This window comes from Mauremys reevesii, linkage group 3, assembly GCF_016161935.1.
Source record: "Mauremys reevesii isolate NIE-2019 linkage group 3, ASM1616193v1, whole genome shotgun sequence".
Classification (NCBI taxonomy): Eukaryota; Metazoa; Chordata; order Testudines; family Geoemydidae; genus Mauremys; species Mauremys reevesii.
This window is the reverse complement of record NC_052625.1, coordinates 128924786-128940660: the sequence shown is the minus strand read 5'-3', so window position 1 is coordinate 128940660 and position 15875 is coordinate 128924786. Positions and strand designations below refer to the sequence as shown.

Sequence of the window (15875 nt, the reverse complement as noted above, 5' to 3'; positions counted from 1 at the left end):
CCTCAACTCCCACGCAAGTGAATGGAGATTGGAAGGAGAAATAAAGGAATGCTAAGGCACTAGTCTAGAACTTAGGAAACCCAGGTGCAATTCCCTGTTCCTCCAGAGGCCATCTGTGTGATCATGGGCAAGTCACGTAGCCTCTCTGTGCCTCCGCTTCCCATCTGTGAAATGGGCATATTGGCACTTCCCTACTTCACAGCAGTGTTGTGAGTATAAATACATTAAAGATGGTGTGGTGCACATTTGCTGCAGTGATGCAGGCCAGACAAATACGTGTAATAAATAGAGCGCTCAATGCCTTGGAGAATCAGTACATAAAGATGATTTGAAATAAGTCTATTTGATTTCTTTTGGCTGCAGCAATGCTTTACATCTCTTGGGGACAAAACTCTCTCTTCAATAGGGTTGGAGGCATTGAAGATCCAATTTTTTAAAACATTTGGATTGGCTACATTATATATTTCCTAATTGCAGTGCCACTGCTACTCACTTTGCAGTTCCATTGTTTCAGATCCTGTTATTGTTTCCTTCTCTTTGCTGAAAGTGTTCTGTATTTGGTAAAACTACAGTCTGAGGAGGGGAAGGACTAGGATGAAGAAACAGATTCTCCAGAACATTTTCAGATTAAAGTTGAAACGCAATGCTACAGTACTAAGAAATGGGAGCCAGCTAGTGTAGTGGTAGCAGCAGGAGACCTGGGTTCTGTTTCCAATTCTGCACACAAACTTGTTGTGATACTTGGGCAAATAATTTAATCAGCTTGTGACTCAGTTTCCCATCTGTAAAGCAGAGTTATTATTATCGAAGCACTGGAAAGCATTTGGAGATTTTTGGTATAAACGTACTGCAAGGGTGCAAATGTTGCTACTAATAAATACTTAGCATAAAACAATAAAAAAGTTCCAGTTCCAGTGTACTGACATAATACAATGGTATTTATTATGCACCCTTTTGGTACCACATAAATAATAACTCTTAAATAAAACAATAAGTAGTGTATTGGAAAATGGCTAGCTATCCTGTATTAAAATAAGTAAGCCACAACACCTTACAGTAATTGTTCAAAACACTGCTACTTGTAATAATGTTGCTACAGTATTTTGGATGGTTACTATAGAATCCTTCAGTATTTCCATAGCAGACACCAAAGCCTGTAATTGAGCTTGATGTGTGTTTAATGCTACTTTGTCATTCTCTTACATTATTCACAAGGATGTTACTAATGTGAAATCTTAAAAGGTGAATGGGAACATTTTTTATGGGAACTGGGTACAGGACTTGGGAGATGTCCTCTAGCCATTGGTGAATCCGTTTTGTGTGTGTGTGCGTGTGTGTGTGTGTGTGTGTGTGTGTGTGTGTGTGTGTGTGTGTGTGTGTGTGTGTGTGTGTGTGTGTGTGTGTGCGTGCAGCACCCGGAACTCTGGATGGCCACTTAAAAATCTGAATCAATCGCATGAGGGGACAGTGAAAAATCAGGTGTTGGATGCATGGTGAGGGCAGGGAGAAGACAGCAAAGGAAGGGGAAAGTATCAGTTGACGGAGAGAGAGGCACTAGAGATGGTGCAAGGTGCTATAGTAAGATTAATATGGGAGGAAGGAGAAAATTCTCCACATCTAGTAAGGTAAATCCTGGGAAGGGAGGGCAACATGGATGGATGGGGAAGACGAGGAAGGTGTCATAGAATCATAAGACTGGAAGGAACCTCAAGAGGTCATCTAGTCTAGTCCCCTGCACTCATGGCAGGACTAAATATTATCTAGCCTCTCATAGCCATAGGAACAAGGTAGAACATGGCAGAGAGGGAGGAGACTGGATAAGAGGGGGCATCAAACGGGGGGAGCCCTAAAACCAGGCAGTTTCAGATTAAGGCATGATGCTTGGATTTTTGCCAGGCCCTGTGGTTTGAGGGCAGCCTCCTGCAACCTTGGGTCTGAGCAACAGGCAGCACAGCACACGGCTGATTGCTTCTGGCTGGGCACCTGTGGCTAGAAGAGGACCCTATGAGGAGTCAATGCACCACGGTGCCCTCAAGCCCTCACATCAAACATTGGTGAGGTCTGACAGAAGGCAGTAGGCAAGCAGTAGCAGAGGGTACAGATCTTCCAGATCTTTCCTTTCCCTCTTTTAGGTTCTGATTCGGTAACACCCTTAAGCACGTGTCTAACTTTAAGCACATGAGTTGTCCCACTGAATTCAATGTTAGGCATATACTTAAGTCCTTTCTGAACTGGGCTCTGCAGTCAACAGGAATCCTTCCAATGGGGTATGGATCAGGCCGCTGGTGCCTTAGACTGTAAGCATTTCAGAGCAGGTATTGTCATGGGGCACAATGGGGCCCCAGCTTGATTGAGGTGTCTCAGTGTTAAATAACAGAAGAGGCACATGTAATGAGAGGTTGAATAACATTATTCAGGAAGCCTTGGGGAGGCGTAGAAGACAAAGGATTTCCTACTGTAGGTGGGATCTTTGGTGCATAGGTGTAACAGGCTAGCAGTGTTACCTGGTCCTGTTATCATTTGTTGGCTGTGCTCAGAAAGGATTGAGTGGGTTCTCCTGACTCACAGAGCCAAGTGGCTCATTACCCCACCCAGATATAAGAAAAGCGGAAGCAGCTTGAGCAGAGAGAATGTAAGGTGAGGGCTGAGCAGCCCTGAAGTGGGAGCTCGAGAAGCAGCCAGACCTGGAAAGAAAGCTTGAGGTGAACCTTACATTATTGTAAATGTATTTGTTAAGACAAAATCCCAGAAGAGGATGGCACAAGAAGAGTTTCCCAGGAAGAGACTTAACCAGCATGTGGGCTTTGTTTTAAAGAAGATTGGAAAAGGCCCTACCTGTTCACAGGAGTCACTGTATTTTCTGTTTAGGATCTTTAGCAGTTTATTATTTTCTAACTTTTGGCAATTTGCAATCTTTCAGAAACAGGCTGCATATCTATAATTGTCTGGGTAAAATAAAGTAACAGGAATAACAAACATGCATTATACACCTGCCTGCCTTCAAAAATTCACTGAGAAAACAACAGAGCAATCTGCTGCCAACAACATCCACCTAACTAAATAGCTCATTTTACTCTTCAGGATACATTTTCCTTGCCACAACACCTTATTCATGCTCTTCCCACTGTGCAGCTTGGTGGGTAGCTACAAATATGCAGCTTCTTCCTTGGCAGAAGAAGAGATAAAGACCTACATCTGGTAATCACCAGCAGCCCAAATCCCCTCACCCCCAATTCAGCGCAGAATTTGGTCTTCTGTCTTCATAGCAAGAACTAAAGATGAGGCTGTCCTCACTAGGGCCTGGTCTACACTACATAGTTAGGTTACTACAAGGCAGTGTACGTCGACCTAATTATATATTACCCAGACAATTATATTACTACAGCGACATCATAACTCCACCTCCACGAGAGGCGTAGGGCATATGTCAGTTAGCTAGGGTGAGGCAGCATCTGTGTAGACACTGCGTTACTTACATCAAAGCTGTGAAATTGACAAGAAAGCTGGGTGGCTAGAGCCCAGCTGTCCCCACTCCCCTGGAGAGCTGGGCAGCTAGACCCCGTTCCCAGCTGGGAGTCAGAGTGAGAAGCCCCGGGTGGCTTCCTCCTGGCAGGGACGGGGAGCAGAGGGCAGGAGGGCAGCCAGCCCACTGGGAGCCTGTGGAGCAGCCAGGCTTAGCTGCCAACAGAACTGAAAGCCTGGGCTCTCAGCTCCCCACACTGCACCTCTTAGGTCAGTGGAAGTGCTCCTGGTGAGGATGCACACCACAGACCCAAAGAGGTTAGTGAGGACATGCACCACTGCAGTAAATACTGAGGTGGCTGTAATTACCTAATATAGGCTGACTTATGATTCTAGTGTAGACATACCCTAAGGCATAATGTTCCAGTTCACTACCAGCAACAGGTTTTAAATCTTTTCTCCTCACCTGGATTAAATGAAGTCTGTGGTCTTAGTTCAATTGCGACTTGGCAATTGTCCCCATGACACAAACTACCAGCAGAGCTGGCAGCCTCAGCAGAGAAGCTGAAGGCATGGAGAGTGAAAGTGAACTATCCTTCTATTCCTAGAAGAGGTTCCTCCAGGTCAGGTTTGAAGCCTGAGGAAGCTGGCTCTGTTCCTGCCTGTGCTGATATCGTCTTGTGGATAGAGACAAACTCCATCTTCAGGAGTCTCAGTCTGGGAACACTCTAAACTCCAAATTCTCTGAGATTTGTCAGTGCACTCCCCTGGAACCCTAGCTGTAAATTGCATTGAGAGCTGATCACAATTTTTCAAACAAAGAAATGTCATCGAAAAACGGCCTTTTCTCCAAAAATACACATTTCTTTTTTAAAAATCAATTTCTACAAAATTTCAAGTTATTTTAATGAAAACTTCTATTTTTTCACCCAATTTCCCATTTTTCCCTCTTTTCTCATTCTTTTTCTTTTTCGTTGATAAAGAAAAGTAAGTGGGTAAGGGAAGAAAAAAATCAGAACACTAAAAATGTGGATAAAATTTCACAATTTTTTTTTGAAAAATAGATTATTTTCAAATACTTCCAAATGAAAACATTTTCAACATTTTTGCAATTTTCCCCCATTTTTTAAATCAGTTTGATGAATTCCTTGAAGAGAAGCTTAGTTCTTGTTCTATTATTGCATTGCACCACAAAGGCCTTTGATGCATTTATCTTAAATTTCAAATTTCATATCTATTGTACTCTATCCTAAAGCATCAGGCACAATCATTAATGGCAAAGGAACCTGGGGAGTGACAGGGTTGAGCATATGTACCTTGTACCCGGGTTTTCTTCCTCTCTTCTTTGGGATCTTCACTACTGGCAAGGAACCAGACGGTGCTGAATAGAGATTGTGAACAGCCATTTTCATCGGCGTAGAATGGAGTGGGGGTCTTCCTCGTTTTCTACCAGGTATTCTTGGAGACTGCATGTCAACAGTATCCAGTCTTGGAGGCAGCGAGGACAAGTGACTCATCTGCAGAGAAGCTACAAATCAACAAACAACAACAAAAAACACCAAGCATTTTTTGTTGTTTACATTGAAAATAATTTTTCAAACCCTGCGAAAGACACAGCAATTTTTTCACTTTATTATTTTGTCTTAGTGCAACCCTTACTCAAGCAAGTTGTGCCACTGACTTCGAATGGGACTACCTGATGTGCAAGAACTACTCCCAGGAGTGAAGAGTGTAAGATTGGGACTGAGGGTTGTATGCTAAAGAAAGGCAATTTCCCACTATTATGGTTAAATATTTACTCTCTACAATTTTTCTAGCATTTGTTACTGAACTTCAATAAGCAGGTTTTTGTCACCATGCTTTGTCACTCCCCCACAACTCCGTGAAGCCGATGGAGTTGAGCAGGTTTAATGGAGCAGAATCTAGCCCATATTCTCTCATCCAGCTTTTAATGAACAAAGTAAGTGTACAAACATATGCAAAATATTGAGGGAATAAAAAAGATTCTTCACCGCTTCTGGCAAAAAAACACTAACAAAAGATGTGAAAACCCAATGAAAACGTTGAATTTTCATATATTTGTCCAGCCATTTGTTTTTCTGGACTACAAATTCAGGTCCCATTCCTCCCATCACTGGTTAGTAATGCAGTGTTGCCAACTCTTGTGCTTTTACCATGATTCTCATAATATCTGGTGGTTTTCTTAAAGCCCCACTCCCTGAGGCAAGTGATAAAATGAGAATCCCAGCTTTCATTGTTAAAACTATATTTCTAGCCTTCATGGTAGCAGAGAAAAGCCTGAAAATGTGCTCCAAGTGCATGGCTAGGAAAGCAGAAGGCAATTAAAAAGAACCCCTTCCAAATTATTTAAAGAAATCTCATGATTTTGGGGACCTGGTTCATGATTTGAATGGTTACGGCTGATGTAGTACTGTAGACCCACTTACTTCAATTGGATTATTTACAATAGTGAACAGTATGCCTGGTAATAAGTGTTTGCAAGAGTAGGGCTCAATATATCATGGAGGTTAAAAAATATTTTGCCTCATCAAAAGGTTTGACAAACAAGACTCTCATTTCTGCATTTATTTGTACTTTTTTTGTTGCTTTTATTACTGGATCAGAAAAACAAAAAGCCCCCAACACCACACAAAAATATATTTATTTTAAACAGGTTAACAACAATCTTTTAATAAAACGATGGGGACTTGCTCAGCTTGAACAGACCCATGACGTACTGTAAGATTTGCAGACCAGTCAACAAGTCATTAGTGCTTAACACCAGCTGCCCAACACTCTCAAGCAAATGGTAGATGCCACACACCAGAGCAAAGCAAATGCTGTATGATAAATATAGAGTGTTTAATACAGAGGGGCCAGGGATGGTGCAGTTAGGCTCCCTAGATGAACAATGCTAACTCAGGAGCTATGTGGAAACCTAATGTGTAAATCTTATCTTCACACAAAGTCAAAGTCTCCTCTGTATATGCAGGTTGTTCTTGCACAGAGGCTGGGTTAAAAGCAGCAGGTTGAACATAGCATGAGTCAAATGGGAAGGTTCTGTGTATCTTGAGCACCACAGCTTCTTTCTTTCCTTCTTATACAGTGTATGGTTTTTTTTTTTTACTGTGATGCTTTCTGAATGATGCCTTCTGATCCTCTACTGCCACCCAAAACAAAAATTCTTCTTGAGATTTCAGATCATCTTAGGTGGTTTCCAAGGAAAGGAAACAGAAGATGAAGCATATCAACATTCTGGGTGTGACTCACAGACACAGACATAAACGTTTGGCACAAAAAAGTTAGTTTTTTCTTTTTAGTTTGCTTTTTCTAAGGACTGAAAAAATAATACTTCACAGAGGAGACTCTCAGGCAATTAGAAACCTAAAGTAGCACGGGTTTGTACATTGCATATGTATTTGTTCATTTATGGGAAAGGACAGAATGACAGGGAATAAGGGCCTCATCCAAAACCCACTGAAGTCAATGGAGAGACTCCATGAGCCAATGGAAAGATGCCCATAGAGAGTCTTTCCTTTGACTTCACTGGGCTTTAGTTTAGCCCTTACATCCCCACTCCAACCTTTGCACTCCAACCTTTGTCTTCTATTTGAATACAAAACGCTGTTCAGTGGACGTCTGATACAGCAATAACCGGCTCAATGAAGTTATAGTCCAGGTATGTATCACCTGGAGTGAATGCAAATGACGAGCTGACATTTTAAAGGAATAAACTTCTTAAGTGAGAAATAATATGTGAATGGATTCAGGTAACAATAAGCCAGTACAGTCAATATGATCCAAAGAAACCTTTCTTACATGACTATATTGAGTACATTCAGAGAACAAATTGACTTTGTAAGTCAAAGGATCCTCACTATTGAACTTTTTCTGTATTTATCTACCTACCTTAGGCATTTCTAAAGCTCCTAAAACTGTTGTTTCTAGGACCCAAGCAGTAAAGTACAATAGAAGCTGTAGGGTGTTCCACACAAGGCATAACCCAGGGGTCGGCAACCTTTCAGAAGTGCTGTGCCGAGTCTTCATTTATTCACTCCGATTTAAGGTTTTGCGTGCCGGTAACATTTAAATGTTTTTAGAAGGTCTCTTTCTATAAGTCTATAATATATAACTAAACTATTGTTATATGTAAAGTAAATAAGGTTTTTAAAATGTTTAAGAAGCTTCATTTAAAATTAAATTAAAATGCAGAGCCCCCCGAACCAGTGGCCAGGACCCAGGCAGTGTGAGTGCCACTGAAAATCATGTGCTGTCTTTGGCAGACGTGCCATAGGTTGCCTACCCCTGGCATAACCAAATGGCAGGGTATGCAATTATACAAGTGTGTCATCTTGACAACACCAGTTTGTATGTTTTTGTACAATATGTACATGTGCCTGCCCCTGGTGCATTGCCATGAAGTCCATCACCAAGAACCTCGCTCTAAAGCCCAGGTACTTGTAAGCAGAGTCAGGATGAGCCCTACCCTGACTCTGTGGTACACACATTATGAGGGCAAAAAAGGAATTTGAATTTGCATGCATTTTTGTAAACCCACTTCACTTAGCATAACACACAGCAGCATGCAGCATGAATTTCTTTTCACACCAGTGAATCCCCCAATTTCTTTGGTTGGGAAGGAAAAAGGAAAAAAAACCTTAATTATGTGAATGTGAATGAGGAACTATGAGACTGCTTTTGACTCAACTCAACTCAAATTAAATAGTAAGTACTTGCCAACAGGGGGGGGGGGTTCCAAACCCAGTGAAGGGAGAGAGCTGGGGACTGGTGTGTGTGATGGTGATGGTGGGGGCCTGGCCTGGCCTGGAACACTTCCTCCTCTTCCTCCCTCTCCACTGTTAAAAGAGCAATAATTTTTTATCCTTCCATCCTTTACTGAGTCCATGAATTGGTTACTGACCTGAACATGGGGCGGGCTCCTCTACAAGGGTGAAATCACTAGAGCTGAAATCACTAAAAGAGCTAAGCTTAAGCTAAGAGCCAAGCAGTGCTGTGTTGGCGAGGGAGAAGCTGAAGATCTATCCTACAGAGCAGCTGGCAGAGCGAGCAGCCTGCAGGCACAGCAGAGCAGCCATGGAACAGTGTGGCAGAGAGCGGCGGGGGGGGGGCGGCTGGGGGCGGGGGTTGGCGGTCTGCTGGGAGCGCGGTCTGCTGGGAGAGCGGCTGCGGGGTGGCTGGTGCAGTGGCAGGTGAAGAAGCAGGCAGCCCTCCAGGCCCACGACCCCCCTTGGCCTTAGTGTCCTTGGTGCCCAGGTGTGCACCCCCGCCAGGGTACCCAGGCTGGGTTAAACTTTTTTGGGGTGATAAACTTTTGAACTGGACTCTGGGGGTGCTTTGACTTGGAGACTGATTGGGACTGGTTGGGAGGTGGACTTTGGGGTGATTGGACTTAACTTGTTAATTTTTGCCAAATGGTTTTTGTTTGGTGTTTGTGTTTAGTCCTGTTTGTGGTGTCTCCTTCCTCCTGGTGTTTGAATTTGCTTGACTCAGTTTCTTTCTTTGCTAGCATCAGACTTATTGCCTGCTAGAGGGCTTGGGCCTAGGGGAGTAGGTGGGGTGGGTGGTAGGGGGCTCAGGTCCGGTTTGTGGTTGTAGGTGAAACGGAACCCTGGATACTGAACCTGGCCCTTGTACTGACCCCCTGGATACTGAGAGGGGCCTGTGGGGCTGCCATTTTTGGGGGGGCCCAGGGTCCTCGGGGGTATGCCTGTCCAGTACCCCTGGGGTACCCACTGTATTATTTATATTTGTTGTTGGGATATTTATGTATGTTTGTGTTTATATTGTTTAATTTGTTGGGAGTTTGGCAGGTTCTGCAGCCTTTGGCCCCAGGCTCAGGGGCGCTCAAGCAGCAGGCACAAGCCTGGGGGCATATATTGGAAAGATTGTATTGGGCCTGTGCTCATTGAAGGTGTCTATGCTGGAAACTCTTGTTATTTGCTGGGAGTTTTTGTTGAAGAGTGGGAGTTATACCACTGAAATGCTGCGGAGGGAAATGAAAAGATGGAAGAAAATACTGCCAGATAGAGAGAGATGTCTAGATAGAGATGATTAGGCCTAGAAGCTGAAGATGAATGACCCTAAGGTCAGTGTGAAGGACCCTAAGAGGGCCCTGAAGGACTGCCTAGAGAGAGAGAGATAGAGAGACAGTTGAGAGAGGCCAGAGAGAATTCTTGAGGATGTTCCTTGATTCCCGACAGGAGGGTAGAGAGCCTGGGGCTGGATAGACTGAGAGAGAGGAGACTAGGGGAGCAAGCTGTTAGATCTGGAGGGGAGAGGCTGAGCCTGAGGATCAGAATCAGAGGGACAGACTCTGCTGAGAACCCGATCTTACTTCATCTCCCTTCAAGAGAACGGCAGGATCATCCCAGCAGGATCATCCCCAGATAAAGGAGAAGAGGAAGAGGAAGAGGGGAAGAAAGAGAGAAAGGCGCGTTGGGAGCCAGTCCAAGCATTGGAACCAGCACCCAGCCAGCCAGCCATACTGCCTGCACATGAGAACCTGATGGTGAGCACTACAGAGGAACCCACTGCCAAGATGGGCTAAGATACAGAGGCTGCAAAGCAAAGAAGCAGAGCTAAAAGTTGAGGAAGCTAAGAGAGAGAGACTGAGACACAAGCTAGTCAAGACAGGAGAGAGGGAGCCCAAGGGGGAAAGGGTCCACCTGGCAGTGGGAGGAGGGATAGATTGCAGCAGTTGTGGTCAGTGGTAAGGAAGGAAGGAGAGCTGCTAGTGTACGAGGGAAGAAGCTCCTGAGCAAGGCTGAGGAGAGAGAAGAGAAGAGAGAGGGAACCAGACCGTCCCAAACCTGACCCTGGAGAAATTATAGGAAAGGAAGATTAGAGGCTGGACAGAGACAGGAGAGGGACTGGAGACCTGCAGGAGGGGTCTGATTGATGGGAAGTGTGGAGAAGCCGAAGGATGACACTGGGACTGATACACTACTATTATGGCCTGGTCATTCTACCAGCTATTCTACCAACAGATGCTTAGGCACCTGCCTACTGCATTGGTGTGTGGCATTCAGCATGGATTGGGACAAATACCCTCATGGGGGCTGTCAAGGGTGCACCTGGAAATTCTTGGTAGAGTTGGTGGGGTAAGCTGGGACCATGGGACCTGTACTGATGTATGCCTTGACCACAAGGACCCTCTGATGTCTGTGTCTGGGAGGGACTAAGACAACTCCAGTCTGACCGACCAGGCTCGATGATTGCGACATGACGACGGGCTGTGGACCCTGACCCGGATGATCCTGACGCTTTGTGCTGAAGACTATAAGAAGATTGAAGAGACGAGAGACATAAGCACAACCACTGAGTAGTGGGCACAAAAGGATGAAGTACAAGGTGCTTGCCCCTTAGTAGTGCTGCAAGAGGCAGCCAGGCTGACACATTGGTCAGAGGCAGCAAGTAGGCAGGAGTGAGCAAAAGGAAGGCAGCCAGAAAGGAGAGAGCTCCCTGAAGGAGAAGGAGTCCTGGTCCCCAGGAAGGGTCTGACCCTACCTGCTGAGCTGAAAGAAGAAGAGGTGAGTATGTGAAGCAAGGACAAAAGAAGTCGAGATGTTGTGAAGAAAATCAATTGTGAAACCTCTCAGAGCAAGTTCCAGTTCAGACAATGCAGTGAAGTGCGAGAGATTCACAAGTGTCGGAAAAGTTGACTCATTGGCGAGAGAGATGAAGATTTGAGGAGTGAAAAGAGATGGAGAGAGGAAAGAGAAATCTTGAGGGTGAAGTTTTGTTCAGAGTGCAAAAGGATGGGATGATGTGGAAAAGAAGAGCGAGAGATCTAGTCGAGCTGATTCCTAGACTTTGAGAGAGAGAACTGAGTTCTTGCTCTCCGAGATGGAAGATGTGCTCAGTCCACATCAGCAAACAGCAATCACAAACTCAGGAGAGAAAGACAGAGTGGCTCTCTCCCATGAGCTGACCTGGTCGGTAAGTGAAGGAAAAGAATGATGAAATCCGGATGTGTATTCACCCTGAACCAATTGTGGACAGGTTGATCAGATCAGCATGCAATTGTGTGAGTCCAAGATGCTTTAGACTGTTACTGGGGGCCAGTGGTTCTCCAGAAGAATGGATCTTCTGCCCTATACTATTTCAGGGTTCTGAAGATAAGAGGAAGACAGCTTGCCTGCCCCATTCCATCTAGGTTTTATCAGTTCGAGCAGTCCAATGGGATTTCTGGAGACTGCTTTTACATGCCACATTTATTGTGTTGAAGTTGAGTTAGAGATGAATTTTTAGCAAGTGTTAGTTGTTTTTAATGACCTGATTGTGTTTGAAGAGAGAAGAAGAGAATGAAGAAAAACAAGTGGACTTGAGTTTGGTGATAGGTGGGAGGAGAGAATTTTTCATTGACAATTGCCAGTTGCCAGGACCAGTGAAGTATGTAGGCCACATCATGTGAGAAGAGGGAGGATAACTGAGGGATCCTGAATAAATAGAAGCCTCTCACTACATGGCCACGCCCAACAAACTACAGAACTCTCAAGACTTTCCTTGGGTGGAGTGAGACTACTACAGATTTGTAAAAAAATGCTACAAACAAAACCCCTCAATGATTTTAGGGATATCAGTCCAGCAAAACCAAAATGAAAGATACAGGAAAAAAGAATCCCAGAAGAAGAGACTATGGCCCCTCCCCCTCAGGCAGCCAACTGTAGAACAGAGGAATGAAAAAGGCTTTTCGAATCATTACTTCTACTAACTTCACTGCCCTAGTCTTTGCTTTGCCTTGCAAACCAAATTGGCTTTGCAGCCACAGATGGCAGCTCTGGTCTGGGGTGGGAGTGTACCACTCAGGCGGAAGGCCTTTCAAAGAATGGCTGGTCTGCCCCACGAGACACTGGAGCCATAGTGAACGCTATCCCACCCCAGCAGCTGGAGTTCTGGGGATTGAAATGGGCCATCACTGAGATGCTGACACTAAAGATGGGGTGCTCAGGCTGGTGTGTGGACAGTGGTGTGAAACACAACCCATATGTGTGGTGAGTGCCTATGGGTGGCTGATTCAGGCCTAGCTGGTGGCGCTTTGACTGACTGCTATGAGAACATTCAATAGAGATCAGAGAGATGCAGTGCAGATGCAATGCAGTGTTAGGCATTGAGTGACAGGGCAAGAGGCCTGCAGAGCTGAGCGGATTGTGTGAGTGGGAGAGCCCCAGAGGCCCATGAGGGAGCTTGAAGATGCCAGGATGGCCCCTGGACTGCAGAGCCATGCTGGCAATGAACCTGCCTGAACTATATTGCTGCATTCAGTTTCCTGCCCGCGTTCTGCCAAGCCTGAGGAGGCCTGGCCCAGCTGGCGCGTTGCACCATTGACAGGCAAAGATACGTGGAAGATAGGAACATGCCAAGCGCGCTAGAGGCCAGGGAGCACCACAGACCCCCACAGACCCTGACGTGGAACTAGTGCTGGCTAAGAGCCAAGGGGGCCAGGACCAAGCTGGTCATGATGGAAGGCCAACCAACTATGCTACCAAAAGACAGAGGACCAAAAAGCAACTGAAGGCCCTGCAGCTGATGTTTGGACACAGAGGCCTGGAGAAGACCCTGGACATTATGTTTGAACTTGAAACTGGGCCCCGTGATGCTGGGTTCTTTTGAGAAATGATGGCTGAGGATGCTGTGGAAATGAACCACTGTTTGAAATGTGGTCTTTAGAAGTGAGAGGCTGAATATTGGGAACCTGAAGAACATTGACCATTGATTATGATTGGTATAGAAGATGCATTTGAGGAACGAGTTTACAGGTGGACAGTGGGGCGACTCATTATACGATGAAAGGCTTAGACCATATCCTACACGCGATCAGAGGGCCACCACTGTCGAGACTGAGATACACTACTGGGATTATTCAGGTAGGCAGCCCGGATAATATTCACACACAATGGATTTTTCAGCACAGTCGCACCGGTCTGAAGGAGGTGCTGAGGACCCGTAATATTAAAGAGGGGACAGGAGTTCAATTGAACTGCACCAGAGGGAGGGACCTTATCACGAGGTGGGACCGCCGTACAACCCTCCAAGTGTTGCAGGAATCGAGGGCCATGTTAGGGACACCATTTGGGCTTGAGGCATGTCTGCCAACCAGAGCCAAAATTGGTGTGAGTCATGATGGCGAGGATAGACCGCACCCATCAAACCACATGAGGCATCCCATACAGATAACTTTAGGACCCAAGAATGCCTACAAGATAACTGAAAGATGCTGGAGACCTGTGCTTCTCACTGATGTGAATGCGCTTGCCAGTTACCTGCAGCCAAAGTATGCAGCAGGGAAGGCTGAGACAAGCTAAGAAACATCGCCATGATAACAATGGAGCACTGAGAAGAATGCAGGACAGAGTCCAAGAGCAGAATTTGGGTATTGCTGGCAAAGTGCTGACAAACAAACCACAAGAAGGCTGACAGGCAGAAGGCAATTTGTCTTGCGTGGACCTGACCTGCCGCCAGACAAATTGAAGGCAAGACCAAACCTGAAGGCAGAAACAAGGTGCATAGAAACCCTTGCTCCCGTTGGGCTCGGTGGGGTGGTACAGCAGATGGGCCACACAGGCAACAGGGCAGAAATTGAAGGTGCTGTACAAAAGCCAGAAAGCCACAACCCAACGTGGACAGCTGCAGCTAACCAGCTGACTCATCAGCCAGAGTGAGTCAGCAGCCATGCTCCTGACCAGAGTGCAGAAGACCATGAGGAAGTCTGAGAGAGCATCTGAGAGACTGATTCAGAAGACTACGCCCTCTGAGACCCTAGACTACGACAAGATGGACCTGAGGCCAATCTGATTACTCCTGGAGCCACGCCACCCATTGAACTGGACAGATTATTAAATTAGGCCTATTATTGTTGGACAGTGACCTATTGCAGATGTCTCCCACTCCCTCCCACCTCCATTCCTCCTCTAGAGGAACTATGCCAGGAGAATAGGAACAAACCTCAGGAACTCACAGGAAGACTCAGAGGATGTCCTCAGGCAGATGGGGTGAGATTAGGGCAGACAGAGTAAAAAGACCTACACAGGGCTAACTTACGATGCACCTGGGGTGGGAGGAAGTTAGCCAATACCTTTAGCACAGGGAGGTGTGAAAGAGCACACACAGCTGGAAACAGCCTAGGGGGGGGACTACCAGGAGTAATTAGACTTAGGAGACAGGACGATGAATTCCTCGAGGGGAAGAGGAGTCGTGGAGAGCTGTGGGCCCTTGAGGAGGGACTAAGAGACCACAGCTGAGGCAGTGTAGTGGGAATGGATGGTGGGAATATAGATTCTTGGTTGGAATTTGCACACAGCATAAGAGGCTGTTACTGGTACAGTGTAATTGAGAATGTGGAGACTGCTTGAAGGTATTAAAACCAATTTTTACACTAATTATAACTTAATTTAATTAAATGACTTAGGGGCATGACAGTGAAATGAGGACAGAAATGGATAGGTGTGTGTGTTTGGACTAATGAGTCCCCTCAGGAACAATAACAAAGAGGGGTGGGACTGATGAGGGAGTGGAAGGATGAGCCTGGCCTACTGAATGTGTTGATGTGTGACTTAGAGAACAGGGGCTCTGGGGACCAATAAGGGAAGAGGCTCTCCAACACTGTTAAGAGGTTACTGACGATGAATAAACAAGGCTAGTGCATGGGGGGTTGGTGAGGTGGCTCCACGTTGGGCCATGTGGCAGTGGGAATCTCTGGCAAGCTAGGCCTCTGGCTTCCTGGAGGAGGCGCACTAAAGTGGAAGTGGGCCTGAGCTATGTGGTGCGGAAGATGGAGAGGAAAAGCGGGCAGAGCGGAGTTGGCTATCACCAAGCAGCTGGGTGAGCGGAGCAGCGAGCAGCTGTGTGGGCAAGCGAGTGGAGCAAGTCGCAGCTCGATCGGTGACAGCTGGGAGTGGACCCAGTGTGGAGTGGAGTCACAGCCAGGCTGGCTGAGCAGGGCAGTGTGTGGGAGAAGTCGGTTTTGAGGCCTGCAGTGGCACTTGGTGGTGGAGCGAGACTTTGGGGGTGGGCTGGGGGGGGACTCCCCAGGACAAAAGGCGCACCACTGGGGGAGTGGGTGGGGTCGGGGGTAAAACTCTTACAGAGACTTTTTGTTGTTCGACACTTAACCCTCCCAGACCAAGTGGGGTAAAACTTAGGTGGGGATTTTGTGGGGTTGACTTGCTTAAGGGATGTAGGGTTGTTGGAGGTGGCTTTTGGACTTGGTTACTTATTGGGTCTTTTTGCTTGTGTCTTGTCTTGTGTCCTGTTTTTTTTTGGCTTTATTTGACTCAAGGGACAGCTTGTCTCCGCGCCTTGGGTGCTAAGGTTTGGGGGGGTTGAGCCGGGTTTCCCTCTGATAGAACTCCCTCTCTCTTCAATGTTCAGATCACAAATGCCTTAACAACAAC

The 15875-nt window shown here is 46.1% G+C and overlaps 1 protein-coding gene across 3 annotated transcripts in view; it reads right to left on the bottom strand.

Annotated features, from left to right (window-relative positions):
* Nucleotides 1-15875, bottom strand: part of SCML4 (Scm polycomb group protein like 4) — a 117184-nt gene that overhangs the window by 55562 nt on the left and 45747 nt on the right. For all 3 annotated transcript variants that reach the window (XM_039531703.1, XM_039531705.1, XM_039531704.1), the window contains one exon: nt 4779-4990. In XM_039531703.1, coding sequence (XP_039387637.1) covers nt 4779-4979 — 201 coding nt within the window. In that variant the 5' untranslated portion in view covers nt 4980-4990. The remainder of the gene's footprint in view (nt 1-4778; nt 4991-15875) is intronic.